The sequence below is a fragment of the Bos taurus genome, chromosome 19, assembly GCF_002263795.3.
Source record: "Bos taurus isolate L1 Dominette 01449 registration number 42190680 breed Hereford chromosome 19, ARS-UCD2.0, whole genome shotgun sequence".
In the NCBI taxonomy this organism is placed as follows: Eukaryota; Metazoa; Chordata; class Mammalia; order Artiodactyla; family Bovidae; genus Bos; species Bos taurus.
In genome coordinates, this window is record NC_037346.1 from 30,060,432 (window position 1) to 30,087,691 (window position 27,260).

At 48.0% G+C, this 27,260-nt stretch overlaps 1 protein-coding gene across 2 annotated transcripts in view; it reads left to right on the forward strand.

Annotated features, from left to right (window-relative positions):
• Nucleotides 1-27,260, forward strand: part of SHISA6 (shisa family member 6) — a 262,124-nt gene that overhangs the window by 15,474 nt on the left and 219,390 nt on the right. For both annotated transcript variants that reach the window (XM_002695848.4, XM_059878503.1), the window contains exon 2: nucleotides 8,704-8,864. In XM_002695848.4, the coding sequence (XP_002695894.2) occupies nucleotides 8,704-8,864 (161 nt within the window). The remainder of the gene's footprint in view (nucleotides 1-8,703; nucleotides 8,865-27,260) is intronic.

Here is a 27,260-nt window from a genome sequence, read left to right on the forward strand (position 1 = left end):
TGAGAGAACCAGGAAAAGGAGAACTGAATCAAGCCATTCTCCTTGGTCCATGTTTATTAAAAATATATTCACTTCAGTTGTCTGGAGTGTGTGTTTCAGAGGATAAAAGCACCCTGGCTGCCCAGCAGATAAGGATGAAGCTGAGGGGAGAGAGGATGCTGGCTATTTCCCGAGTGGCAGGGTCGAGTAAAAGCTCAGTCATCCAGGACTCAAATAACCAGAATATTTCATTTAACCAGAATAGAACGTCTACCCTCTACTTTTAGGAGAAATAGCGCAGAAGTAGCAATCAGAATTGTCCATGGTTCGTTCCGCAGTTTTTATAGGAATTCCATTTCCCAGCTTGTCTCCATCCCACTGAGTCTTCTCTGTGAAGAGAACTAAAGATTAGGTTGGTGGCCCTCTCATGGAAGAACCTTGCATTTTTTATAAGTAATTATATTCAGTATACTCTACTTAATTAGGCAGGAATGCTTTTAGAAAATTCTTCAAAAACAAGAGTGTTCTCATTAGTCGCTAGGAATAAAAAAACGTTAACCAGAATAGCTTATTCATGGAATAGTTCATCTGTTTGGCCTTTTATCATCCCTATCCGAAAGCATAATTTTTTTTTTCCCTGCTCCTCCGGAAAAGAGAAAGGTCCTGATTAAGAGTCTCAACTCTCCGGCTTGCCTTGCTCTTGGTACTGAATAACGTACTGAACACCAGCTAGACTGATTTCCCCCCTTCCATGGTGTTTATGTGGCCCTGAGAGCCAGAGACATGGCAGAGGCAGAAGGCTGGCCTCCATTTGTTCTGCTTCAGCAAGCAGAAATATACATGGGATCTTCATGGAAAGTATGTGAATTGAGATCAAAAAGACTTTTGAGATAAACTAAGTGTTCCTAGCTTCCCCACTTCATCTAAGGGGAACCTAAGTTTTCCTTTCTGCTCAGTGAGTGATGATCAGGACAAAACAGTTCCAGGTATTTTATAGGGCACTCTTTTGCCACGTTTGTTTTCAAACTTGGAAACTCCGCAAAGTCCTGGGACTTCTGGATGGAGGGCAAGAACTCTGTAGAGTAGGGCTTGTGCAGAGCAGGGGTCTAATGAAGTGTACTGGTGTTCTACTCAAGGGTTTCATTTGGTGGAAGATTGCCTGCTAGCACAATGTAAAAACTTCCATTGCTGTTGATTTTGATGGTGATGACTCACTGAGGTGAATAGAAACGGGCAGTTGGGTGACCACTGAGTTCTGTCTGGGTAGATTTTTCTACTAAAGATTAAACACACTGTACAATGTCATATTCAGAGACCATTGTAGGAAAAAGTAAGTAGTAGGTGAAAAAATAAGTATGATTAAGTGATGGAGGATTGGAAGGAAGATGGATGGATGGAGGATGGATAGATGGAAGGATGGATGGATGAACTGATGGAAGGATAGGTAGGTTGATGTTTGGGTAGATGGATGGGATGGATGGATGGATGAATAGACAGACAAATGGGTGAATGGATACTTCAGTGGTATAAAGTCAGCCTCTGTAGTTGAACCCACTTACATTTGAAATCTGGATTTACCGCTTATTAGCTGTGTAACGTTCAGAGTTAGAGTAGGAGAGGTTCAGAAAAAGAACGAGACTGGCATTCTACAGGAACAGATCACCTTTAATGAGGTGAGAAGGGGCAGCAGTCAGATTAGCGAGCTGCTGTACTTATCTAAGAAAAGAGTAAGTATATATAGGGATGTATGTAGAAAGCTACTGTCTTAAGGGGGCCTGTTCTTCTCCAAGGTTGCTGGGAGTAGTTATCTCTTAAACAGCTGGGGCAAGGAGTTCTGGAGATCAGCCAGAGGCTGGGCTGGCTTGGAGCTGGGCGTAATCAACCTAAAGTCTGTTTTTTGCTTTGGGTGAGAAAGTTCTTTGTTTTGCCTAGAATGGTGGGGAGGACCTGCAGGGGAGTTTTAACTCCAGGCTACCTTGAGCCATGCAACTTTCCTTCAAGCTGTGTGACCTTGGGCAAGATATCTAACATCTCTTAGTCTTAATTTTCTCATCAGTAAACTATGGTTACCAATAGCACCTACTCTATAGGGTCCTTTTGAGGATTATATAAGATCACACATCAAAGAGTTTAGCACTATGTCTGGCACATAGTAATTGCTCAGTAAATTAAAGCCTTTAATTTCCCAAGCTGGCGGGACTATGAAGCAGAGTTATAACCAAGGTTTTCTTTACTTTTCTAATGTTAGGAAATCATTTGCCATTTTGAGACAGATTTCATGTCTTGAATGCAAGTAGCACATATCAGAATGTTGACTGGGCTTGGTCCCTACAGGGGTTGTGATAACTCAATACTTAGGAAAATGCAAACTCACTTTCCTTCCTTGAGACCACTGACAACATTAACCAAGGTGTTAAGCGAATGAATAATTGGTCTTGACCTGAACCACTCATAGACTAATTGTTTCTCCACGCCCAAATATTAACTGGCATTTGCTAAATTAGCAGACTCAGCTAGAAAGACTGGGAGAACTCATTCAAGCTGACAATTCCTGGGAAAGTGAGCAGAAGGACATCAGGACTCCAGCAAAGAAGCCCTGAGTTGAAATTTCAGTTCCATCAATGTTTCGGTCCTAGAATTAGCCTGAGCCTCAGTTTCGTGTTTAAAATTGGGGTAACTGTAGCTGTGAAGGTTCCAGGTTTGGTACAGGCACCATGCTGGATGAGGCAGGTGAGGCCCTGAGAACCCGTTCAGTGTTCTCCACGTGTAAGATGCAACTCAGTTCAGCAGATGGTTAACACACAAACAATGAGTCCTGAAGAACATGAACATTTCCTGGCTTGAGTGATCAGAATGACTGTTTTCCCTGCTCAGATTTGCTGCCCAATTAATTAACTCTCCCCTGCTTGCCACACATTCACAGACGCCAAGGAATCCATGTGCGGCGAACCAAAACAATTAGGTAGATAATTCAGGCAAAAAGCATCGCTTTGTTTCCTGTATCCAGATACTGCAGTGAAGTGGCTCTGGGGGAGGGGGAGGTTGGGGAGTTGGGATGAGCAGAACAGAGAACCAGATTCTTCAAGTTCTTAAATTAGAACCTCTGTAGTCGGCATGGGGGGCGGGGGGTGGGGCTGCCCTTGGCTGGGAACCGGCTTCAGTCCTCACTGGCCAGTCTCTCTCTCCCCCCTAGATTCTCTTTCCCCAGGAAGGTCTCTCTCTGATCCCTTCTCCCCATCTCTTGCCTTCTGGATCTCTTTCTTTCTCTGAGTTTCTCTTTGACTCTGTGTCCCATTTTCTCTCTGGCTCTGTCTGCCTGCCTGTTTCTGACCCTTTGATTCCATTCCCTGCCCCGCTCCCTGTCTCACCGTCTCTGTTTACTCCCTCATCTCTGAATCTTGCCCTCTGCCTCTCTCTGGCTCTGAGGCTCTGACTCTCTTCCCATCTATTTGGCTCCCTTTCTGTCCATCTCTCCCCGACCCCCACTTCCCTTCTCTCTCTGTCTCTACCTCTGTCCCTCTGTTGCTCCCTCGCTCTCTCTCTCTCACTGTCTGACCTTCTCTCTCCCCTTCTTCTGAGTCTCTGCCCCTTCCTCCGATCCCTGAAAGAAACGGCCGCTCTATTGCAAAATCCCCTTCATTCTTCCTCAGTGACCAATTTTCTTTCCTACGGTGAGAAAGTAGCTCAGGCCTTAACCCATTTCCTCCGGCGTATCCAAATTAATTAGGTGAGGCTGGGATCGCACATTTCAGAATTAGAGTAATATTTATTGAGCACCCTGGAGAGAAGGAGATGGAAAGTGGAGAGGAAAAGGAGTGAGGAGGGAGGTCACCGATCTGAGGAGCTGAGATAAGGGGGTGTGAGGTGGTGGACGGGGGCCCAGCACCATCCAGGAACAAGGACCACCTTTCTGACTGCCCAAGGGCGCCGGGCAGGGGGGAACCCTAGTGGGGCCGGTGCTCAGGAGGCAGAGAAGCCTGCTGTGGGCGTGGCCTCCTCGGAACCACACAGGGCTGGGTCCCTGCAGCCTAGCTAGCCTGTCTGTTCAGCACACGTCCTTCTCCTTTGACTGGGCAGCCCAACGCAGCCCTGCCAACAGGCCACCTGGAGAGGGTATCACGCAAGTCATTACCTTCAGGAGGAGACAGCTTGGCTGTAACCCAGTTAGAACTCCTCCAGCAGCAAGCAGGGATGCTCTGGGGCGCCTGATGTTCTCCAGAGAGGCGTCTTGCCCTTCACTTCTCAGCCCTCAGCATCGGCATGGCTTCTCAGGATTGAGTACCAAGAGCCACCCCTTACCCACCCCCAACCAATCCCAAGAGTCCTGATTGCAGGTTGAACATCTCTTCTTGGCCAGGTCCTCCTTGGCCAATAAGCCTGGAGTGAATCTGCTGTGGGTTTGCCATTTACACTGTCCATATGGACCGAAAGGATGCTGGGTTGAAAGCCCTACAAAGGCTGGGACGGAGATACTCTTCGCTCCTTTCTGTCTTTGAATAATGGCCGAGCAATGTGCCAAGACCCAGAGATACACTGAACGGGTCAGACACACAAGATCCCCTGAATTTCAAGATGTTCGTCTCAGTGTTGCCAGCCCTGCTTGTCCCAGAGCCCAGTCCAGTGTCCCATCTTGGTAGATATTGCAGGAACTAGATTGCATTGAGCGTTAATCAAAGACCTACTTCACATAGTGCTATGTACATGTGGCTCAGAGTTTCTCAACCTCGCCAGCACTTTGGGTGGGATAATTCTTTGTGGGGGTTGGGGGGGGAGGCTGTCTTATGCAGTGTGGGATGTTTAGCAACATCCTCGGCTTCCGCCCACCAGTTGCCAATTGACTTCCCTCCCCAGTTGTGTGACAATCAAAAAATGTCACCAGACATTGCCACATGTCCCCTAAGGGGCAAAATCACTGTCATTCACGTAGATTTAGTCTTGACTTTCCGAAAACATGGACTTAACCACTTGACTCTGTTTCTTCTTCATAGATTTCCTTCATAGATAAGAACTTGAGAGGCAAGATAAACACAGAAAAAGAATGTAAACTTTTTTTTTTTTTTTGGTAATAGTCGCTTTATTGAGATGAAATTCACCTACTATAAAATTCATCCTGAAATTTAGAAGTGTCCAGTTCAGTGATTTTTGTACATTTTCAGAGTTCTCCAACTATCACCACTGTCTGGTTTTAGAATATTTTCATCATCCCCCAAAGAAAATCTGTACCTATTGATAGTCATTCTCCATTAACCCCCCCATTAGCTCCTAGTAGGGCTTCCCTCGGAGAAGGCAATGACACCCCACTCCAGTACTCTTGCCTAGAGAATCCCATGGATGGAGGAGCCTGGTGGGCTGCAGTCCATGGGGTCACTAAGAGTCGGACACGACTGAGTGACTTCACTTTCACTTTTCACTTTCATGCATTGGAGAAGGAAATGGCAACCCACTCCAGTGTTCTTGCCTGGAGAATCCCAGGGATGGGGGAGCTTGGTGGGCTGCCGTCTATGAGGCCGCACAGAGTCGGACACGACTGAATCGACTGAGCAGCAGCAGCAGCAGCAGCAGCAGCAGCAGCAGCAGCAGGGCTTCCCTGGTGGCCAAGAGGTAATGAATCCACCTGCCAGTGCAGGAGACACCGGTTTGATCCCTGGTCGAGAAGATCCCTTGGAGAAGGAAATGGCAACCCACTCCAGTATTCTTGCCTGGGAAATCACGTGGACAGAGGAGCCTGGCGGGCTACAGTCCATGGGGTCACAAAGAGTTGGACACAAGTGAGCAGCTAAACAGCAGTAACAGGCCCTGGTAACCACCAGTCTATTTTCTACCTCTATCGATCTGCCGAATCTGGGTATTTTATATGCGTAGAATCATAACCTGTGGTCTTTTGTGACTGGCTTCTTTCAGGTAGCATGTTGTTTTCAAGGTCATTCATGTTGTAGCATATATCAAAGCATCGTGCTTTTTTAAGGCTGAATAATAGTACTTTGTGTGACTACACAATATTTTATTAATCCATTCATCAGTTGATGGGCATTTCGGTTATTTCCACCTTTTGGCTATTGTTAATGTCGCTGCTATGAACTTTCATATACAAAGTTTGTGTAGGCATATGTTTTCATTTCTGTTGGGCACATACCTAGGAGTATTCTAATTGCTGGGCCATATGGCAACTCTATGTTTAATATTTCGAGGAGCTGCCAAACTGTTTACCAAAGGGCCTGCACCGTTTTGCATTCCCACCGGTAGTGAGTGAAAGCTCCAACTTCTCCACCTCCGTGCCAACATTTGGACTTGTCTTTTGGTCAAAGCTATCCTGGTGGGTGTGAACATATATCACACCATGTTTTTGATTTGTGCTTTCCTGTTGACTAGTGATGTTGAGCTACTTTTCATGTGTACCTTCTTTGGAGCAATGTCTAATTCTATCTCGTCCATTTTTAAATTGTGGTGTATGTTTTTTATTGCTGAATTATAAGAGTTCTTTAAATGTTCTGAATGCAAATCTCTTAGCAGAAACATGATTTGCAAGTATTTTCTCCCATTCTCTGGGTTGGCTTTCATTTTCTTGGTGCTATTTTCTGATGTAGAAATGTTTTTAGTTTTGATGAAGTCGAGTCTGCAAATTTTTTCTTTTGTTCCTCCTGCTTGGGTGTCATATCTAAGAAACCTTTGCCAAATCCGAGGTTACAGAGTAACTTCTCAATTTTCTTCTGAGAGAATATAGTTTTAGCTCTAATATTTGGGTTTATGATCCATTTTTAATCAATTGCTACATATGGTATGAGGTGAGGGTGCAGTTTTATTCTCTGCGTGTGGATGTTCATTTGTTGAAGAAACTTCTTTTCCAGTGATCATGGAATCCTTGTCGAAAATCAGTTGAACATAGATGTATAGGTTTATTTCTGGACTCTTGAATTTGATTCCATTGGTCTGTACTTCTGTTGTTTAACTGTTGACTCGCTACTTCCTTACCATGGAAAAATGGTAGGAAAGTGTCTTTCATAAATAGGGTAAAGGAATCTAGGTAATTTGTGTGGATATGTGGTTAAAAAAAAATATATATATATATAATATTGATCACATTTTGGGATTAAAAGGGATCTTCGAGGTCATTTTAGTTTAAACCATTTGTTTTGCTGCTGGGGAATAAAAAGGTTAAATTTCAATTTCAGAGGCTAACAAATCTGTCTGAACATTCACAGCTCATCAGCGGCAGAGCTGGTACTAGAACCCAAATATCTCGATTTTGTAGGGCAGTGTTTTTTTCTTATTCCTAGGCCTCAGGTCTGCCCGAAGTTCTTTTACCAGACTAGTGAGGTTCTGTCTTCGCCTCTGTCACTTCTTGGTCCACAGAAGTGAATGAGGTGGTGACGTGTGTGTGCTTTTCCTCCTAGAGCCTGAGAAAAAAAAAAGCAAGCCAGCACGGGGAAAGCATTTGGAAAATCTGAAATTGCTGTATAAATGCCACTAAATGATAAGATTGCCAGCTTGCTACTTCTCTCCTAGGAAGGTTCAGCATGTCAGAGGCAGAATAATGAAAGGGAACAATTCACTCTCAGACTCCTTTTTAAACTGCTGTGGTTGTCACTTTTCAAGGAAGGGGGCAGAGTGCGGGGAGCTAGAAGGAAGCCTCGGGGTGGGCTGGGTGTGGCCAGATCTCAGGTGGGCTGGACTGGCTGGGAGAGGACTGGAAGCACACTGCCTCACCCATGCCTGAGGGATAGCCCAGGTACACGGAAGAGTCCTTGCCTCGCTCATGCAAAGAACTGGGCACCTGACCCTGAAATGACCATGTCCGATGGTGGTCCCTTGGGTCTCCTCAGAACATCCTGTGTGTCCCTGTTTTCTACCAACAGTAGCATCACCTGTGATATTAACCTGCAGAAGGAGTCTTGTTCCAAACCAGGTGCGGGAGAGATTTCCCCTAAATGCTGAGCCCCTAGACGGTAGGAACAGTGTTCTCTTTACCCGGGTCTCTGCCGTGACTGAGGCATGCTGAGTCCTTAATTAATGCACATTTGGTGTTGAGTGAATGAAACCTGCTCTTGTGGTACTGGGGCCCTTGCAGAGAGCGTGGACCTCTCCAGCTACAGCAGCATCTCTGTACATGTCTCTTTCCTCTCGTGTATTTTTCTCTCTCTATGTTTATGATTGCTCCATCCTCTAAACTCCAGCTGCATTCACTGCCTGCACCGTCCTTGTATTCTGATATTTATCATTTTGTCTGTACATCCTGCCTTTGCAGCTAAAGCACCCCTTTATTTGACCATGGGAGCTGTGTTTTGTACTTATTTGGGCCACCTGTATAGATACACTCTCCTTGGTGTGTGTCTTTCGATGGGGAGGTTGATCCCCCTGATATTAATTACTTGCCACTGAACTGGGGGCCAACAGTGACCACTTTTCACTGCAGTGACATTCCTCACGGCACCTCCTGTAGTATCTGCCTGGCATAGGGGCCTACTTGGGGAGCCTGCATTTTGAAAGGGCTCAGAGTTCATTGGTATGAAATGAATCGCAGAAAGAAACCACAACCACAATCTTTTAATACCTGTCCCGCCAGGCATGGCAGCCTCTCCTCTATATCCCCACTGGGCCCAACACCAGATGATGCTGTGGCTGTAACTGAATACTGGGTCTCCATCCATCAAAGGGCCAGTGAAAGTCGCCCAGCCAGCTTGCTCACTGGTTTGGTGAATCTCACTGTGTGATCTCTTTCTCTTTCAGGGCTCTGGCTGACATCCTAAGACAACAGGGACCAATCCCCATAGCACACTGTGAAAGAGAAACTATCTCGGCCATCGATAGCTCTCCCAAAGAGAACACGCCGGTCCGATCGTCCTCCAAAAACCACTATACCCCCGTGCGCACGGCCAAGCAGACTCCAGGTAAGTGAGTGCTGATCACTTTGCATCTCTGCTGAGGCTGGTGAGAGGGTTCTGTGGTGTTTCTGCTTCAGCCAGGCAGGTCGTGGAGCCCTGACGTGGTGGGCTTGTGGAAGAGTCTGGGGACTGTCCCCCCTGGGGAGAGAGTGGTGTGGGAGACTGCCGCCAGTGAGTGTCTTGGCTGGAGGAGAGCTGATTGTTTAGGGCCTCTGGGATCTTGTGTCTGCGTAATTCTCTTCCCTGAAAGGAACTTGCGGCAGCCTTGGGGGTAAGGTATAGTCACTGTCTTGCCCACGTGGTGGGAAGGCAGATATTTGACAAGAAGTGGCTGCAATCAGAGACTGCTCAACTGTTGGAATCTCAAAAAGCATTTCCTGTGGGTAGGGATTACGTCTGTGTTTAGGATAACCCTTTCCTGTGCTCTGTGGATTCTCTGGATATATGAGTTGCTGTGTAATAGCAACATGCTGGTGTTCTTCTACTTGGTCCTCACTGTAACCCATATGGAACAATAAACAAAACAAGGGAATAACAATGAATAATATAACCTCACATGTATGGGAATCTTGCTGTGTGCCATGTGTTATGCTGATCATTTTACATGTATTGTCTTACTTATTTTTCACAGCAGCCTTTGAAGTGCTTGTATTATCCCCTTTTTATATATGGAACAGAAAGGCTCAATAATTTTTCCAAGGACATATGGTCAGTATGAAAGCAAGCCTGGATTCAAACTGAGGCATGTAGGTAACAACAGTCAGGTCTAGAAAACCCTAGTATCCTAATCCAGGTTGGGACATTACTTTCTCAGAGTTTCTGAGAGGACTGTCCCCTTACAAGAGCAGCTGGGAAGGTCATCTCTCATTGTGAGCTTTACCAGACAGCCTACTACTGTCCCCAGCCTCAGACATGGCTTCTGTGTTGATACTTGGATCTGAAATCGTGAGATCTCAGATCTAACCCTATAGCTCCTCAGAGGCTGTAGGGTCTGAACTAAACCTGCAATAAAGATATGCAGTCACTAGGGGGCAATAGGTCTGTTGTGAATTCAAACTGTAGCAGACATGCTATTGAGACCAAATTTATTAAATCAGAAATCACATACTTGCCTTTGAGGTAACAGAGTTAAGTCTTTTGAGAGTCTGATAAAAATCAAGGACATTCACCTCCCCCAATGTACACATATGAATATATATTTGATCCAACATGTTGTGTAGGGTTTACGAGGTTCTTCCAAAGTTAAAAGTCTCTGATTTAAAATTAAAGGTGAGAAATCCACCCTTGCAAAAATTCTAAGATGCATTTTTAGCCTGAATATCATAAATGTTTAAAATGTAAGTAATAGAAGGAACTGGCAAAAACCTCGAGACCAGTGATTATCTCCCTTGCTGCATATTAGAATCACCTGGGGAAGCTCTTAAAAATGCTGATGATGCTGGTGTCTGGGTCCCACCAATTAACCAGAGTTTCTGGGGATGCTGCTGGCAGCAGTATTTTAAAAAATCACTCGAAAGTGATTCTAACACACAGACAGAATAAAGAACAACTTGTCCAGATGGATTCCTTTATTTTATGAATGAAGACACTGAAAGGCTGTGCCAGTCGTTCTCAAATTTGGCTGCACATTGGAATCACCTTGGGAGCTTTAAAAATTAAGAGTACCTAGGCCTCACCCCCAGAGATTATAATTTAATTCATGTGGGGGTGTGGCCTGAGCAGGAGGTGGGGGGCATGTTTCTTTCTAATAGGTTGTCATCGTTCAGTCGTGTCCAACTCTTTGCGACCCTGTGGACTGCATCACCCAGGCTTCGCTGTCCTTTACTATCTCCTGGAGTTTGCTCAAATTCATGTCTTTTGAGTCAATGATGCCATCCAACCATCTCTTCTCTGTCCCTGCACTTCTACCTTCAATCTTTCCCAGCGTCAGGGTCTTTTCCAGTGAGTTGGCTCAGCTGGCTAAAGTATTGGAGCTTCAGCTTCAGCATCAGTCCTTCCAATGAATATTCAGGGTTGATTTCCTTTAGGATTGACTGGTTTGGTCTCTTTGCAGTCCAAGGGACTCTCAAGAGTCTTCTCCAGCACCACAGGTGATTTTAATATGGAGCAAAGTTTGGGGAATCACTGAGCTGTGAAAATTGCAGAAAGGTGCCATTCTAACTTATTGTTGATTGTCTAATTTAAACTTGGTATTGTGACCATCTGCAAGGGGGCCTTTCTGTTTCTCCAAAGACTCATGGTTTGAAGTCAGGCTCTTCCAGAATCTTGTCTATGATTTTGGAACTTCAGGTCACTCTGGTACCCAAAGCATTCCTGGAAGTTTATCTTCATCCCTCTCTGTTCCGCTTTTCTCTGTCTCATTCACAAACCAGATAGTTCCCAGTCCCTGAGTCTAGACTAAGTGGACAGTCTTGATTTGCCCTTAAATGCCTTTCACTGGTCATGAAGATCTGTTATTTCTGCTGGTTTCTGTACATATCCTTTCCTCTGTTGATCTGAGAAGAGAAGCTTATAGTCAAATGATTCACTTCTTTGTTTTGAGAAATCCCTCCCTGTATTTCTCAGTTTGGAACTCTTCACTTGGCTTTTAGAGATGGGAATTGTTCCCTGGCCCAGAATGCATTCTCAATGGTGATACTTAGATTTAAAAGCAATTTCATAACCATCTGCAATGTCTACAACTTCTAATGGATGCAACTGCTTTTCCGAATAGCTGATCCTTTGCCACAGAAGACTGTGTTTTGAGCAGAAGTTTAAATAGAACTTTGTGTACGTGTTCAAAGTGGAGACTTGTTGTGGTTTCACCACCAAATCAACAGATCACTGATCAGAGGAGTATTGTGGCAAGAGTCTTGTTGGGGGATCTTGAGAAAGACATCCAGAAATCTCAGGAGGCATCATAGCCTATGAGTCTGGATCAGCCACATCAGCATCACTTGAGAGTTTTTGAGAAATGCAGAATCTTAGACTCCCATATCACCTGCTTGAGAATTTGCATTTTCATGAGCTCACATAGCAAGTAACATTTAAAAAGCCCTGATATAACATGGGCTGTGACATGAATGCCTCTCAGTATTTTTTCCTTTTCTTCCCCTTTCACATGCTGCATATGTGACTTTGGCAAGTTTCTTTGCCTTTCTAAGTTTCTTCATCTGCCTTGAGGCTCTGTTAGCCTCAAGTACCGCTGTGTCAGCTCAGTCGTGTCTGACTCTTTGTGACCCCATGGACTGCAGCATGCCAGGATTCTCTGTCCATCAGCAACTCTTGGAGTTGACTCAAACTCATGTCCACTGAGTTGGTGATGCCACCCAACCATCTCATCTTCTGTCATCCCCTTCTCCTCCCACCTTCAATCTTTCCCAGAATCAGGGTCGTTTCCTAAGAGTCAGGTCTTCGCATCAGGTGGCCAAAGTGTTGGAGTTTCAGCTTCAACATCAGTCCTTCCAATAAACATTCAGGACTGATTTCCTTTAGGATGGACTGGTTGGATCTCCTTGCAGTCCACGGGACTCTCAAGGGTCTTCTCCAACACCACAGTTCAAAAGCATCAATTCTACGTTGCTCAGCTTTCTTTCTTTTTTTTTTTTTTTTTGCTCAGCTTTCTTTATAGTCCAACGCTCACATCTGTACATGACCACTGGAAAAACCATAGCCTTGACTAGACGGGCCTTTGTTGGCAAAGTAATGTCTCTGCTTTTTAATATGCAATCTAGGTTGGTCATAACTTTTCTTCCAAGGAGTAAGCGTCTTTTAATTTCATGGCTGCAGTCACCATCTCCAGTGATTTTGGAGCCCCCCAAAATAAAGTCTGTCACTGTTTCCACTGTTTCCCCATCTATTTGCCATGAAGTGATGGGACTGGATGCCATGATCTTAGTTTTCTGAATGTGTAGAGTTGTTCAGTGAGTTAAACTGAAGAGATCACTTAAAATAGATCCTGAACATAGCAAACCTCTATATCAGCCATAGTGGGGCTATGGAAGTATATTCACAACTCAAGGCAAATAAATCAAATTAATGAGAGAAATATAGGCATTGGTGTCCTTAGACCAGGAAGGATCCATGGGGTTTTATCCAGGATGAAAGCCCCTGGCCTTAAGCCTTCTGTGCTTGCCCCTGCCTGTAGCACATCCTCTGAGGATGAAGGGGCTTTGGAGGGCTCTTGAATGTCGAAAGCACAGGCTTGTTTGGTTTAGGGAGTGGAATGAGGGTCCTGCCTTAATAATAGTAAAAGCAATGATACCACGAATATGGAGTACCCACTCTTTCTGGCTAGTCTGTTAGTTACTTTATTTACAATGCAAAGGGGATCCTGCAACAATTTCATAGCTATAACATCTCTTATTTCCATATTGGCAGAAAATTCATCTTTCCTTCCATAAGAGCTCTTTATCCTAACTCTTCTAGAAATCCCTCTCCAGTTTTAAAGGGAGCTTTAATATTGGACAGTTACTTTGGACACGGAAAATCAGTGAAGCCCATTTCCATCTCCCACTTTTCAAGTCTGGCTGCCTCTAGACTCTCACTACTCCAGGTGTGGTCTATGGACCAGTAGTGACTGCCTCCCATGAGAGCTTGTTAGAAGTGCAGACTCTTGGGCCCTTCCCCTGACCTCAGTCAGTTCAGTTCAGTCGCTCAGCCGTGTCCGATTCTTTGTGACCCCATGAATTGCAGCACACCAGGCTTCCTGGTCCATCACCAACTCCCAGAGTTCACTCAAACTCATGTCCATCGAGTTGGTGATACCATCCAGCCATCTCATCCTCTGTCGTCCCCTTCTCCTCCTGCCCCCAATCCCTCCCAGCATCAGAGTCTTTTCCAATGAGTCAACTCTTCGCATCAGGTGGCCAAAGTATTGGAGTTTCAGCTTTAGCATCAGTCCTTCCAAAGAACACCCAGGACTGATTTCCTTTAGGATGGACTGGTTGAATCTCCTTGCAGTCCAAGGGACTCTCAACTAACCCTGACCTAGTGATTCAGAATCTGCATTTTAACAAGATCTTTAGGCAATTTGTGCACATATTAAAGTTGGAGAAGATCCCATTAGCACCACAAGCCTCAGCCCTGATGACATACTGGAATGATGTAAGCAATTCTGATAACACTAATGCCTGGCCCTTACCTCCCAGGATTCTGACTGAATTGGTCTGGGATAGAACCCAGATGTTAGTATTTTTCAAAAACTTCCCACACAATTCCATTGTTTAACAAACCAAGAACCAGAGCTAAAGGAAGATTGTCAAATAAGAAAAATGTCCTCAAGGACTGCAGAGTCTGAATTCACATCAAGACTCACAAAGATGGAGCTTGGCTGGTCCTTCTTAGTGAGCTGCAGGGGTAAGTCTTCTCCATGGCAGGTGAGCTGAAGGAGCAGGGGATTTGGGCTCATCTGAGAGAGGGAGAGGTCAGTCTATAGCTATGAGTGGAGTCCCCTGGGCAGAAGTAGATATGAGTAAAAATACAGCAGGCTCCCCATTCACAGCTTCAACCAAGCTCAGATCTTGTTCTGTGTTTACCATCCATGGTTGGCTGAATCCTTGGATGTGGAAGCTGCAGGTGCAGAGGGTTGACTTTGGGACTCAAGTATCCATGGAATTTGGCTTCCCTTGCAGTTCCTGGAACCATCCCTTGGATACCAGGAGCTGACTGCATCAGAGCTGATTGGCAGACCAATAAGAGCTGGGCATCATGATATGTACTGTGTCTGGAACTGCAGGTCCCTGAGCCCAGGATCTCAGAGGCTTGCAGTGGGCTTGTGTGACCTTCAGGAATGGGGAGGAGTGGACCCTGCGTGTTCACCTGGTCTGATTCACTCCTAAAGAACCTGTCTTGGGACAACGTGGGGAGAGGAGGGGTACCCATCCCTCGGATATCATGTGTTGGGGTTCCAAAGTTTTGATAACCAACTTACCATCATCAAGAGTGGCGTCTGCTGGATGGAATCCGGCTCCACACCACTGAGAGTTGTGTACGTGAGTTATCAGTCCTCTGCCTCCTGTCAAAGCCGCCTGCATTAATGGCAGACCAAGGGAGCCAAGGGGCATGCCTCCAGGCTTCATGGAGACCAAGAATGGGGCTGGACAGTTGACAGAGGGGCTCTTAGTTACAGCGCCGCGTGACCCGGCCCCTCAGTGCTTCCTTGAGCTCAGACTCTATTACCTTCTGCCTTTCTCTCTGGGATCCAGACACCTGACCCTCCTCAAGTCAGCATGTTCTTGCCTTGAGGTATTTCCCCTTCTCTTTGGGGGCAGGAAACTGTCCAGCATCAGATATTTGTGCTGTGAAAATTCATGCTCACAAGAGGCTGACGACCTTTCCTAATCTCCTCATCTGCGCCGGTCCCCTGCTTCATTTTCTTCTAGGCACCTACACCATCTAACGCCATAGATTGAGCAGATCACTAGTTTATTGTCTCTGTCCCTATCAGAATGTAAGCTCCATGTAGGCAAGGGTTTGGCTTATTCTCTGTGGCGTCTTAGATCCAAGAGCATTCCCTGGCAGCTCATTGTAACAGCTCAGTGAGTATTTGCAGGGAGTGTCAAGATGGTCCTTCACTTGGAAAGATGGAGGAGCCAGACCGCAGGCGTTAGTGACCTGCCTGAATGCTGCAGAGCTCTCATCAAGGTTGCGTGACCCTCTGCTGCCCTGTCTGCACAATTAGCATAGAGTTGGCCACACTGACAGCCCAGTGGGCTGGTTATATGGTGGGGAGCTGAGCTAGGAGGTGCCAGTTTCCAGTGCCCAGGCTTCACCCCACAGCCTTTCTCCTCCCATCCTGGGGCTGACCCAGGACTCCAGGTTCAGTGTGGCCAGAGGGTAGGAGCTTTGCTTGCTTCCCTCTGTAGAATGGGTTAATAGTAGTGCTTCCCTCCTAGGGCTGCTGTGGGGAGTAAAGGAGTGTTGATACAATCAGAGCAGCATCTGACAGCGAGAAACACTGTTTCAGGCCTGCACCTCTTCCTCTGGTGGTCACCAGGCCACGTGTGGCTGTTTGTGGAACGCTTTTAATATGTTTCAGAGCCTGACAAGATTTCCAAGAGTAGGTCTGAAAAAAGAAAGAATGTTAAAATAGCTCCATAATTTTTTATATTGATTACATTTGAAATGATAATATTTTGGATATATCAGATTAAATAGAATCTATTATTAAAATTAATTTCATCTATTTCTTTTCATTTTTTAACATGATGACTAAGAAATGTGGACTTACCTATGTGGATCATATCTATGATTTGCATCTCATTGACACTGGACAAGGCTGCTTTAAACATTAGTGGTGTGGGGGCCATCCCCGATGGTCCGGTGGTTAAGACTCTGTGCTTCCAATGCAGGGGGCATGGGTTGGATCCCTGGTCAGGGAAATAAGATCCCGCATGCCACATGGCCAAAGATTAAATAAATAAAGTTTTATAAATGTTAGTGGTGTGGAGCATCTCCTTGAGTTCAAGTTTCGGTCTTGAACAAAAAATCCTCTCCATTTGGGGAGCTTACACTGTAATGGAGGAGATGTAAACGGGTAAATAATTTCAACGAATGCTAAATGCTCCGGGCATAGGCAGGCAGGTGATGTGTTAGAGGAAGGCTGGGGAAAGGGAGGCTTGTTTCTAAAAAGTTTATTTTTCTTGAAATATGCTTGATTTACAATGTTATGTTCATTTCTGCGGTATCGCAAAGTGACTTAGTTATACCTGTGTACATTCTTTTCCATATTCTTTTCCATTATGGTTTATCACAGGATATTGAATAGAGTCCCCTGTGCTATACGGTAGGACCTTGTTGTTTATCCATCCTACATATAATAGTTTGTATCTGCTCATCCCAAACTCCCAGTCCATCCCTCCCCACCCCCTTCCCCTTGGCACTTGTGATCGTGTGGTCCTAGGAGGTGGCATTTGAGCTGGCACCTGACTGACAGGGAGGAGCCAGCCATGGGGACATGCAGAGGAAGAACATTCTAGGCAGACGGACCAGCAAGTCCAAAGGCCTTGAGGCTGGAGCACGCCTGGCTGTTCACGGAACAGAAAGCAGGCACAGGTGTTGAGTGTGGTCAGTGATGGAGTGGCAGGTGCGTGATGAGAATGGAGGGGTAGACGTGGGCCAGTCACGCTTGGTCTTGGAGACCATGGTAGGGAGTGTGGATGCGATTTAACTATGCTGGTCTGATGTCTGGTATAGTAAGATAGCCTTGGTTGCCAAGTAGTGGACGGGGACTCTGTTGAAAACCAGGATAACCTGTTTTTGTTGTAGTTTACTAGCTAAGTCGGAGAAGGCAATGGCACCCCACTCCAGTACTCTTGCCTGGAAAATCCCATGGATGGAGGAGCCTGGTAGGCTGCAGTCCATGGGGTCGCTAAGAGTCGGACACTACTGAGTGACTTCCCTTTCACTTTTCACTTCCATGCACTGGAGAAGGAAATGACAACCGAGTCCAGTGTTCTTGCCTGGAGAATCCCAGGGACGGGGGTGCCTGATGGGCTGCCATCTGTGGGGTTGCACAGAGTCGGACACGACGGAAACAACTTAGCAGCAGCAGCAGCAGCAACAGCAGCAGTAGCTAAGTCGTGTTTGACTCTTTGCAACCCCATGGACATAGTACCTTAGACAGCTCGGTCATCCTGACACATAGGATAACCAGTTAGCATTTCTAATAGAAAGATGGGCTAATGGGAGAGTTTTCTCTGGCTACTTCTCCCACATGAAGACGCCATCCCTGTAAAGAAGGCAGGATAATGCAGTGACAGAACCGGACAAGCCAAGACCCAGATCCTGCCTGAACTTGGACCAGCTGATAGACCTTAGTTCAGGGCTGTTCAGCAGGGCTTGGCAGACTTTTTCTGAAAAGGTCCAGGTTGTAAATGTTTCAGACTCTACGGCCGTAAGGTCTCTGTCGTAGCTACTCAGCTGGACCACAGAGATACGTAAAAGAGTGAGCACCGCTGTGTTCCCATGAAACGCTATTTATAACAGTAATAGATGGGCTGAGCCCATGGCTGTTGTTTGTCGACCCCTGTTCTTAATTTCTCTCTGAAAGCCCCAGGCACCTTCCAGGCAACCTTTGCTTTCGTGTGACATGTGAGTGGGGGGACACATCCCTCACCAGGATGCTGTGAGCAAGTCAGAGGCCAGCACAGAGTCGTGAGCCCAGGAGTGGCCGGTAAACGTCAAGCCCCACTCCCCTGCCTCCCTTTCCTGCAACTCTGGTCAGGGTGTTGCTGGATCTTGGCTTTACAGCAGATAGAATGGGGCCTAACGAGAGCTAAGGAATTACCATGCCCCACTAGAGTCCAGGGTCCCCAAGGTGGTTCAGTGGTAAAGAACTCGCCTGCCAATGCAGGCGACACAGGAGAGGTGGGTTCAATTCCTGGGTTGGGAAGATGCCCTGAAGCAGTAAATGGCAACTGACTCTAGTACTCTTGCCTGGGAAATCCCATGGATAGAGGAGCCTGGAGAGCTACAGTCCATGGGGTCACCAAGAGTCGGACACGACTGGACGTCTGAGCATAGGAGGAGGAGATGCGGGGACCAGGGTCCCCAGCCTGACCTTCTTGGTGGTTATATTCACCACCCGGGTGATGGTGTAGAAAGCGTGCTGACTAAAGTCATGCAGCACCAGGAGGGTGCCCAGCACCCCCATGATGGCAGACTCAGGGTTCCGAATGTCTCCGTGGCTGTGGACACCCGCAGGTTATGTCTACTGCCGGGAGCGCCTCCTTCCGTTGTGTCTCAGATCCCGTTTGCTTCTGGTCCTCAGATGCCCTGCTCCCGGGATCCACATCCCCGCCCCAATCTCTCGCAGCTCGGTTCCTTTAGGTGTCAATGTGCTTCCCCCACCTTAAGGCAGGAGGGGAGCCCTTTCTCCATTTCACCACCGCTCCCCACCCCCTGGCTGCCTGCTTCTCTCCTTGACAGCCAAGCAGAACGGTCGTCTACACCTGCTGCCTCTGCTCCTGGCTTGCTGACTTCCGTCCCCGTCCCTGCGCCTCGGTGGCTGTGGGGGTCCCAGGAGCAGGCTCCGCTGGGCTCTGTGGCTGGAATGGGCCTCCCACCCCTCCTTCCACCAAAGCCAAGGCTCTGGCCTCCTGGACCTGCTGGGTTTTTGGGCAGCAAGTCCTCCCTGGCTTCACAGGCTCCCACGATGCTCTGCTTTTCCCTCTGGAACATTCTTTATATCCACTCTTTCTCAGCCTCCCTGTTCTTCCCGGTCTCGGCTCCCCTCTTGCTGTCCTGACTCCTGGATGGGTCAGCCCCTCCCTAGGGCGCCTGGCACTGCGGAGTCGGGGGCATGGGTGTAGGGAATGAGTCTCAGCTTGGACCTCCATCCTATGACATCTCCCTAAGACATGACCGCTGTCAGCCCAGCTCAGGGCCAGGTACATGAGAGCTGTGAACAGCACACTAACAGTCTTGTGTTTGGGGGTCAGAACCCGTGTGTCCCATGAGGTGGGGAGCAGTCATGCGAGAGAGTCACGGGGGTGTAGTTGACCCTGTGTTTGGTGTGAACAGACAGAGCAGATCAGTCGGTAGCCTGGAAACAGCAATTTCCCGATTGCATTGAAGGAACCTTGGGTCCGGATCTTGGGAGGTGACTGCCCTGTCTTCTTAGTGTGTCCTGCCCTTAGACACCCATGGCTTGTGCTCCCCAGGGAGGGACATAGCTGCCAGGAAGCCTGAACACCCTGGTCTTTAGAGAATATTCACAACAGATGGTGCTTTTAAAATAATTTTAAAAATCTTTTTATTTTGTATTGAAGTATAGCCAGTTAACAATGTTGTGATAGTTTCAGGTGAGCAGCGAAGGGACTCAGCCATACATACACATGTATCCATTCTCCCCCAAGCTCCCCTCCCACCCAGGCTGCCACATAATGTTGAGCAGAGTTCCCTGTGCTACACAGTAGGTCCTTGTTGGTTATCCATTTTAAATATAGCAGAGTGTACATGCCCATCTCAAGCTCCCTAACTATCTCTTTCCCTCATCAACCCCACAACTAACCATCACTTCATTCTCTTAAGTGTGAGTCTCTTTCTGTCTTGTAAATTCATTTGTGTCATTCCTTTTTAGCTTTCTCCTCTTCTTTCTGAATTACTTCACTTAATATGACAGTCTCTAGATCCATCCATGTTGCTGCAAATGGCATTACTTCATTCTTTCTGATGGCTGAGTAATATTTCATCATTCCATGTGATGACTTATTTCAATCTTGTGAAATTATTTCAATCTTGTGAAACCCAGTGAGGCAGCCTGTGATCAGGCCCACTTTGTAGACAGGGAGACTGACACTCAGGGGCTTCAGAAGCCTGTCCAGACTCATACCACCAGGAGGCACTGGTCTGGGCTCTGAAGGAGGGGTAGTCTGACCCCACAGGCCACACCCTGAGGCCAGACTGAGCGGAGGTGCAGACAGGGCCCCAGGAGCCCCTACAGCTCCATGGAGCCTGTCCCTGCCCCTGGGTCCACGCCCAGCCCTGGCTGCCTAGTACATGGACTTGCGGCTACAAGGAGGACCCTAGAGGAGGCTAATGGTCTCAAGACATGAGCCTCTCAGCTCCAGGACGGACCTCCCTGCCACAAAGGGAGCACTCACCCCAGGATACTTTGAGGAAGGGGACTGGGAGGAGCTATTGGGCATTTTTAGCAGGGAGTCAATGGGGATGAGGGGTGGGTGCTGGCCATGGAATCTCTTAAGATTTTCCCTTTCTGAGAACATAGAGGGCATAGCTGGCATTTGAGGGCTGACCCTGCTCAGAGCATGCTCTTTCGGGTCCTCCCATCCTCCAGCAGGCAGGGCTCAGGGCTGGGGGCAGTGGGACAGCCAGTACCCGGGGCCGGCTGGCATTGGCACGTGAGTCAGGAGGCCTGATTCCAAGCTCACTCACTTAGTGGCTGCACGCGTGCGTGCTCAGTCACTTCAGTCATATCTGACTCTTTGGACTCTATGGACTGTAGCCCACCAGGTTCCTCTGTTGATGGGATTCTCTGGGCAAGAATACTGGAGTGGGTTATCATGCCCTCCTCCAAGGGATCTTTCTGACCCAGGGATCGAACCTGTGTCTCCTGTGTCTCCTGTGTTGCAGACAGATTCTTTACCCACTGAGCCACTTTGGAAGCCCCGCTTAGTGGCTATACTGACTCATCTTCCTCTTGGGATTCTGTGATCCCTCCCTATCCTCCGCACCCTGGGGTCAGAGCCCAGACTTGGCCAGATCACCATCTGTCCTCAAGGCCGGACAGGTCATGAGCGGAAAAGTTCTTTCCTGCTTCAAAATTTAAAGCCATTTAGAAAGTGAGTCCTGAGCTGTGTTCCAGTCCTGGGTGGGGTGCGGGTGATGGCTTTTCCCAGCACAGGGTTGCCTTGAGAAGGGAGGGGGTGCTCCGAAGCAGAGCCCCCCCAAAAGCCCAAGGAGCTACCCTCACCCTGGTCAAGCCAGCTGTGCCTGACGCATCCTTCCAGCCCTAGGGCGTGGTCCTGCTCCTGCCTGGGAACTGCACGGTCTTGGGCTGCCTGGTCAGGGAGGCAGCCCGTGTGGGAGGCAGATGAGGCCTGACCTCACCATATGGCCAGGGAGCAAGCAGGGCCGCTGAGCTGGGCCTCTAATTACTCACTGCGCCCAGAAAGCAGGAGGATTTAAAATACGTTCCGGCTGTTACCAGAGCGAGGTGCAGGGAGAGGGAACGCGCTACGGACAGGGTTAGAATTCACAATGACCGCGGTGAGTTGGCAAAACCGAAGACCGTCTGAGCACAGTGCAGAGAGGACACGGGCAAGAAGGTGCGAGGCAGGCAGGGCGAACTGCCACAGGCCTGGAGGGAGGGGGCGCATGGCCAGACACAAAGGTCGCGAAGGGTGAGAGCTCCTAGGGTGAGGGGAGCCCAGCCTCTCTCCAGGCCGGTGCCAGGGCTCTTTTCCCCCAAGGAGCTCCAAGCCCATTCAACACAGTAAAGAATATTTAGAATGATGATGGAAGAGGAGATGATATCCAGCCACCCATCCCTAGATGTGAAGCACCCATCATGTGCTGAGCCAGGCAATGGATAAGACACAGACTGGCCTCAGGAGCTTAAATCCAGGAGCAGAAAGACCAGACTAGACAGTAAAAAGATAACCAGCCATACAGACGCCTCATCAGAATCAGCCATGTGTTCAGAAGCTTCTCAGGGAGGGGCCTGGTTAGGGCCAGTGCCTTGAAGGATGGTGGGATTAAATAGGATGGTGGAGAGTGTTCCTGGTCCGTGAGCTGGGGGCAGCAAGAGCCTGGCAGGCAGGGTTGCTTAAGGGTGATCACTGCCTTTGGAATAGTTGGTGTGGCTTTTCTGTAAGCAGGCGGTGGTGATAAGGAACTGGGTACGAGGCCAGAGGAACTGGGACTCTGTGTGCCGTCGGAGCAGGCTGGCTCTGAGCAGGAGTCTCTTCCTTTTCCTTCTCTAAACATAAGGGCTGTGTTCCTGGAGGGCAGGAGGTATGTGGGAAGGGGCGGGGGTGCCTGCTGGGGAGGTGCCATATGGCTCAGTTGGGCTAATGTTGGGGGATGGGGTAGGGGGTTGGACCCTGCAGGAAGGGGTCTTGTGAGGGTCTAAGATAAGAGGCTCACAGAGCCAGAGGCACGGGGATCACAGCCCCTGGCAGCGCGTTGGGAGGAAGGAAAAGGGGAGGTCAGGGTGGGACTCAGATGCTCCGGCCCTTTCATTCATAAACAAATAGCTTTAGTCCTTCACTGGGTACCAGTCACCAGGGATGTGGGAGGGAAGAAAGCCAAGTCCCAAGTTGCACAGCACTTATGTTCAGATGGAAGAGACAAAAAAGAAACTCGTAAACACACAACATAAATGGCAGTGGTAAGTGCTTTGAGAGAAATAAGGCAGGAAAAGGGAGTAGTGAGTGATGGGAGTTGGGGGGAAAGAAGCCTAATTTGAAGAAGAGACCTCATTACTGGTTGAATTACTGAAGCAGAGACCTGAATGGTGGAGGACAAGCCACGTGTGACCGTGAGCTGGGCAGAAGTGAGTGCTGCCGGGTGTGTCTGGGGAGCAGAAGGACCAGAGTGGCTGGGGTGGAGAGAGCCGGGGTAGAGACAAGACAGTGGATGAAGTCAGAGAGGTGGGGCCCCGTGGGCCACAGGAGGATCTTGGGTTTCGTTCTGAGTGTGATGGGAGCCATCGTGGGGATTGCAACAGAGGAGTGATGTGATTTGACTTGTGTTTTACAGAATCGCTCTGCTCGGAATAGACCCTGGAAGGGCAGGGATGGAGGGAGGAGTCAGAGGAGATGAGAAAGAGATGGAGACTTGGAATAAGATGGTGGTAGAGGAGGACCTTTGAAAGACTCAGCTTCACGGCTAATTTATTGTGAACGTCTTATCTTGAATAATTTTAAGCCAGTGGAAAATTTTCAGGTGATTGAATGATTCAGTGAGCACCTGTATGCTCTTCAGCAGTTGTTGACATCTGCCTCTCTGTCTTTCCTCCTCCTCCTCTTCTCATCTTCACCGTCATCACCGTCATCGTCATCACCTCCATCATCACCGTCTTCATCCTCACCTCCATCATCATTCCCACCATTGTCAGGGTCACCGTCAGCCTCACTGTCACCAGCAGCAGCCTCAGAACTGAACCATGTGAGAGTAAGTTGCACATATGATATCATGATTCTTCATTCCCCACTGTGCTTCTATCCCTGGATCTTCTAAATTCAAGGATGTTCTCATGGGTTGCCATGAAACAACTACTAGATTTATGCAATTCAGCTTTGTTGCGATACTAGGATCCAGGAGGGTGTGTGATGTATTTGAAAGTAGAAATGACAGCATTGCTAATGGATGATACGGAAGGTAGGCGGGGAAGGCAAGAATCATAGATGATGTCAAAGATTTTGGCCAGAGCAAATGAGAATGGCTAGGTCAGTGCAAGGACCTGGAATGAAGAGCTGAGAGCTCTTACCCAAAGGAAAGATAGGAAGGATCTGAGTGTTGGCAGATGAGCTGAGCTGGGCTGGGCTGACCAGTTATCCAGTGGATGTTGCCCCAGCAGTTATAAGGGAAGTCAGAGAATCTGGCTTTCTTTCTGTCTCTCGTATACACACACACACACACACACTCACACACTCCACAGAGTATATATAGATATACATCCATATACAGACTTTCTTCTCCCAGGGATCTAGACCTGAACTTAGCCCTAGATTTATCTCACCATCCCTGGTGGCTCAGATGGTCAAGTATCTGCCTGCAATGCGAAAGACCCAGGTTAAATCCCTGGTTGGGAAGATCCCCTGGAGAAGAAAATGGCAGCCCACTCCAGTATTTTTGCCTGGAGAATCCCATGGACAGAGCAGCCTGACAGGGGGTCGCAAAGAGTTGGACACAACTGAGCGACTAACACTTTTATCTCATCATAACTAAGCAGCATCAGTAATGACCCTGACCTTAAGTGCCTCAAGGACAGGGACATGTCTGCTTTGCTTACCATATTCATGGTGTACATATCTTGCTCCTTAGCAGTCATTCAATAGCTATTTCTTGAATAAATGACACAATGAATTCTCTTACTTAATACACTAGACAGGAGGCAGCAATTGTGATTGTATACCTGCAGAATACCTGAAATAACAGTTCTGATACAAAAGCAATATTCTCCTATAAAAGAAATCAGTTCAGTTATAGTTTGGCTTTATGTTATAAGGGAGCTTCTTTTATCTGATTGCTCTGGCTTTCTAAGCATGTGGCTTCCACATCATAGCTCAAGACGGCTGCTCCAGTTCATGTCATCATGCCTCCATTCCAGGCATCAGGAGGAAGTAAAGGCCAAGAAGATCATGTTGCATTTTTTTGAGGCTGCTTGCTTGAAGTTGCCATACCATTCCCACTTACATCACGGTAGCCATTGTAGTCTTTATTTTGGGTGGCCAGGTGATCAGTTAAAATATGGGAATTCTTTTATTAGAGAATGGTTTGTGAGGGGACAACTAGTGATCAGAGTCATTGCATGGCTTGGATGGCACCTGGAGCTGTGTGATGCTTTCTTCCACAAACCATCGTTATAAAAAGCTATTAGGGGCAGTTAATCACCGTGGCTACCATCCCTGCTTCCACAGTATCAACAGTTAGTGGACTGTAAGTGCACAGGGCAAGTGAAGCCACTGGGCAGCCCTGTAGAAGTGTGTCAAAGCTCTGAAGGGGTTGCGTTTCCTTACTTGGACTCTGATTAGGAATCCAGAACTTTACCCTGATAGCAAAGCCAACACATTCTAGGCAACCTCTGTGGAGCGTCCCCACCTCTGTGTCCCCAGCTGTGTGAGCTCCTTGTGGTCCAAGGCACTGTCCTGTTCACCTTGGGGCCCCCGCACCTTCACCCCCAGGAACGCTGGGCTCTCCTGCACCCTGCATCCTAGCCTGTGCCTGCTGAATGAAGAGACAAAAATCAATTTAGATGATTCAGGAGTTTTACCAGATGCAACAAAGCTGATTCTTCCTAAACAGAATGTTTGTGGAGGCTTTGCCAGAACTATCTAGAAAAGTGTATTGATGTGGCCATTGCTCTGGCCCAGCCACCTCCCTGTGAGATGAGGCAGGAGCAGTGTCTTCGAGATGGAGACCCCTGAGTGGGAGAGGGAGGTAGCCAGCAGCTGGGTCTGAGCCCACCCTTACCCCCCTCTCCCTGGCTTCTCGATTCTGATCTGTATTCAAGCTTTGTATTTCCCTTTGTGTGTGCTTAGCTTAGGGATTTATCACTGCAGCTTAGATCTGTGATGAAATAGATAAGCCTTCACTTTAATAAATGTGGCATTTCTTTCCCCATAAGAATTAGATGAAAGGAAGTGGGGCTTCGGAGGAGGCACGGTGGGGCGGGGCAGCAGGTGGAGGTGGACGGCCAGGGCTACAGAAGACACTGCGGTCCAAGTGGCTCTGGGATAGGGAACCTGGGGCACAGTTTGGGGTCTTTTTACAGGGAGGTGGTAAGAGGAACAGTCCTGTGTGTCCCAAGGAAAGAAACTATAAGCGGCAGAGTCTTAGGATTGCTATGGAGCCCTTCCTAGAGGGAGCAGTTTGGGTCCCCAGCTTGACTCCTCTTTCTGGTGCTGCTGCAAAGACACTTCCTGTAACCCTTTGGAAAGGATGTGGGTGTGAGGTCAGGGGTAGCAGAGCTCTATCAGGTCATGGTCTCAGCTCCAGGGCAACCAGAGAAGCATATACCTGTAGTGGGAAGTGTGGGTGAGCTATGTGACCTTGAGCAGAGATGTGGCTTAACCTCTCTGGACCTTTGTTTGCTTTTCTCTCTATGAGAATATCTCCTGGAATGATCTTTGTGTGCATGCCCTAGTGGCTCACATGGTAAAGAATCTACCTGTGATGAAGGAGACCCAGGTTTGATCCCTGGGTTGGGAAGATCCCTGGAGGAGGAAATGAAAACCCACTCCAGTGTTCTTGCCGGGGAATTTCATGGACAGAGGACCTTGGCGGGCTACAGTCCGTGGGGTCGCAGAGTCGGACATGACCAAGCCACTAACATGATCCTTGTGGAGATAAGAGGCAATGAATATAAGGCCACTAGCACAGTCCAGGCATGATGGTTGGTGAGAAATCGTGGGAGAGCATTGGCATTATTGGTATGGAGTTTGGATCAGTTCAGTCGCTCATTTGTGTCCGACTCTTCACGACCCCATGAATCGCAGCACGCCAGGCTTCCCTGTCCATCACCAACTCCCGGAGTTCACTCAGACTCACGTCCATCGAGTCAGTGTCGGAGTTTGGATCAGTGTCGCATAATAACGTTAGACTTTTCCTTCCACGACTTTCAGAGCAGGCAGCTCTGTGGTTTGGGTCACGTGAACCCACTTTCCTAAGCAGCAGTATGATAGGAATCCTTGGAAGTCCATGATAGGATTCTCGTCACCTGCAGACAACAGGGTTGAAGCTCAGAAAGGCTGACTAACTTGCTTAGGATCACACAGCTTGGACGCGGCTGTGCAGCACCCCGAGTGGTTCCAAGAGCTTGAAAAGACAGGCTCTCCCAACCCTCCTGGGCGAACATTGTGTCCAGCCCTCCTAGTAGTTTTCATTCACAGCCCTAAGGTCACGGAGACCAAGAACATCACAGGACAGAGAGAGAGACGGGGCCAGGCCAGTGACCTGTATTTTCAGTTTTCATTGGCAGGATCATGCTCCCAGGGCTGTTGGGCAAACACCTGGCTCCTTAGATTTTCCTGTGAAGGAAGCTCAGGATGACCTTCAGAGCCGTGAAGGTTTGCCTGAGGCTGGTCAGCAGCCTCAGGCCGGTGGGCTCACATGAGTCCGAAGGGCTGGCTGAGCACACTAAACCTCGTCATTCTCTAAGAAGGAGTGAGATGTTCTTCTATGTAAACGTTCTTAAGTAGGAGCCACTGAAGACGCCAGCCTTGGTAACAATTT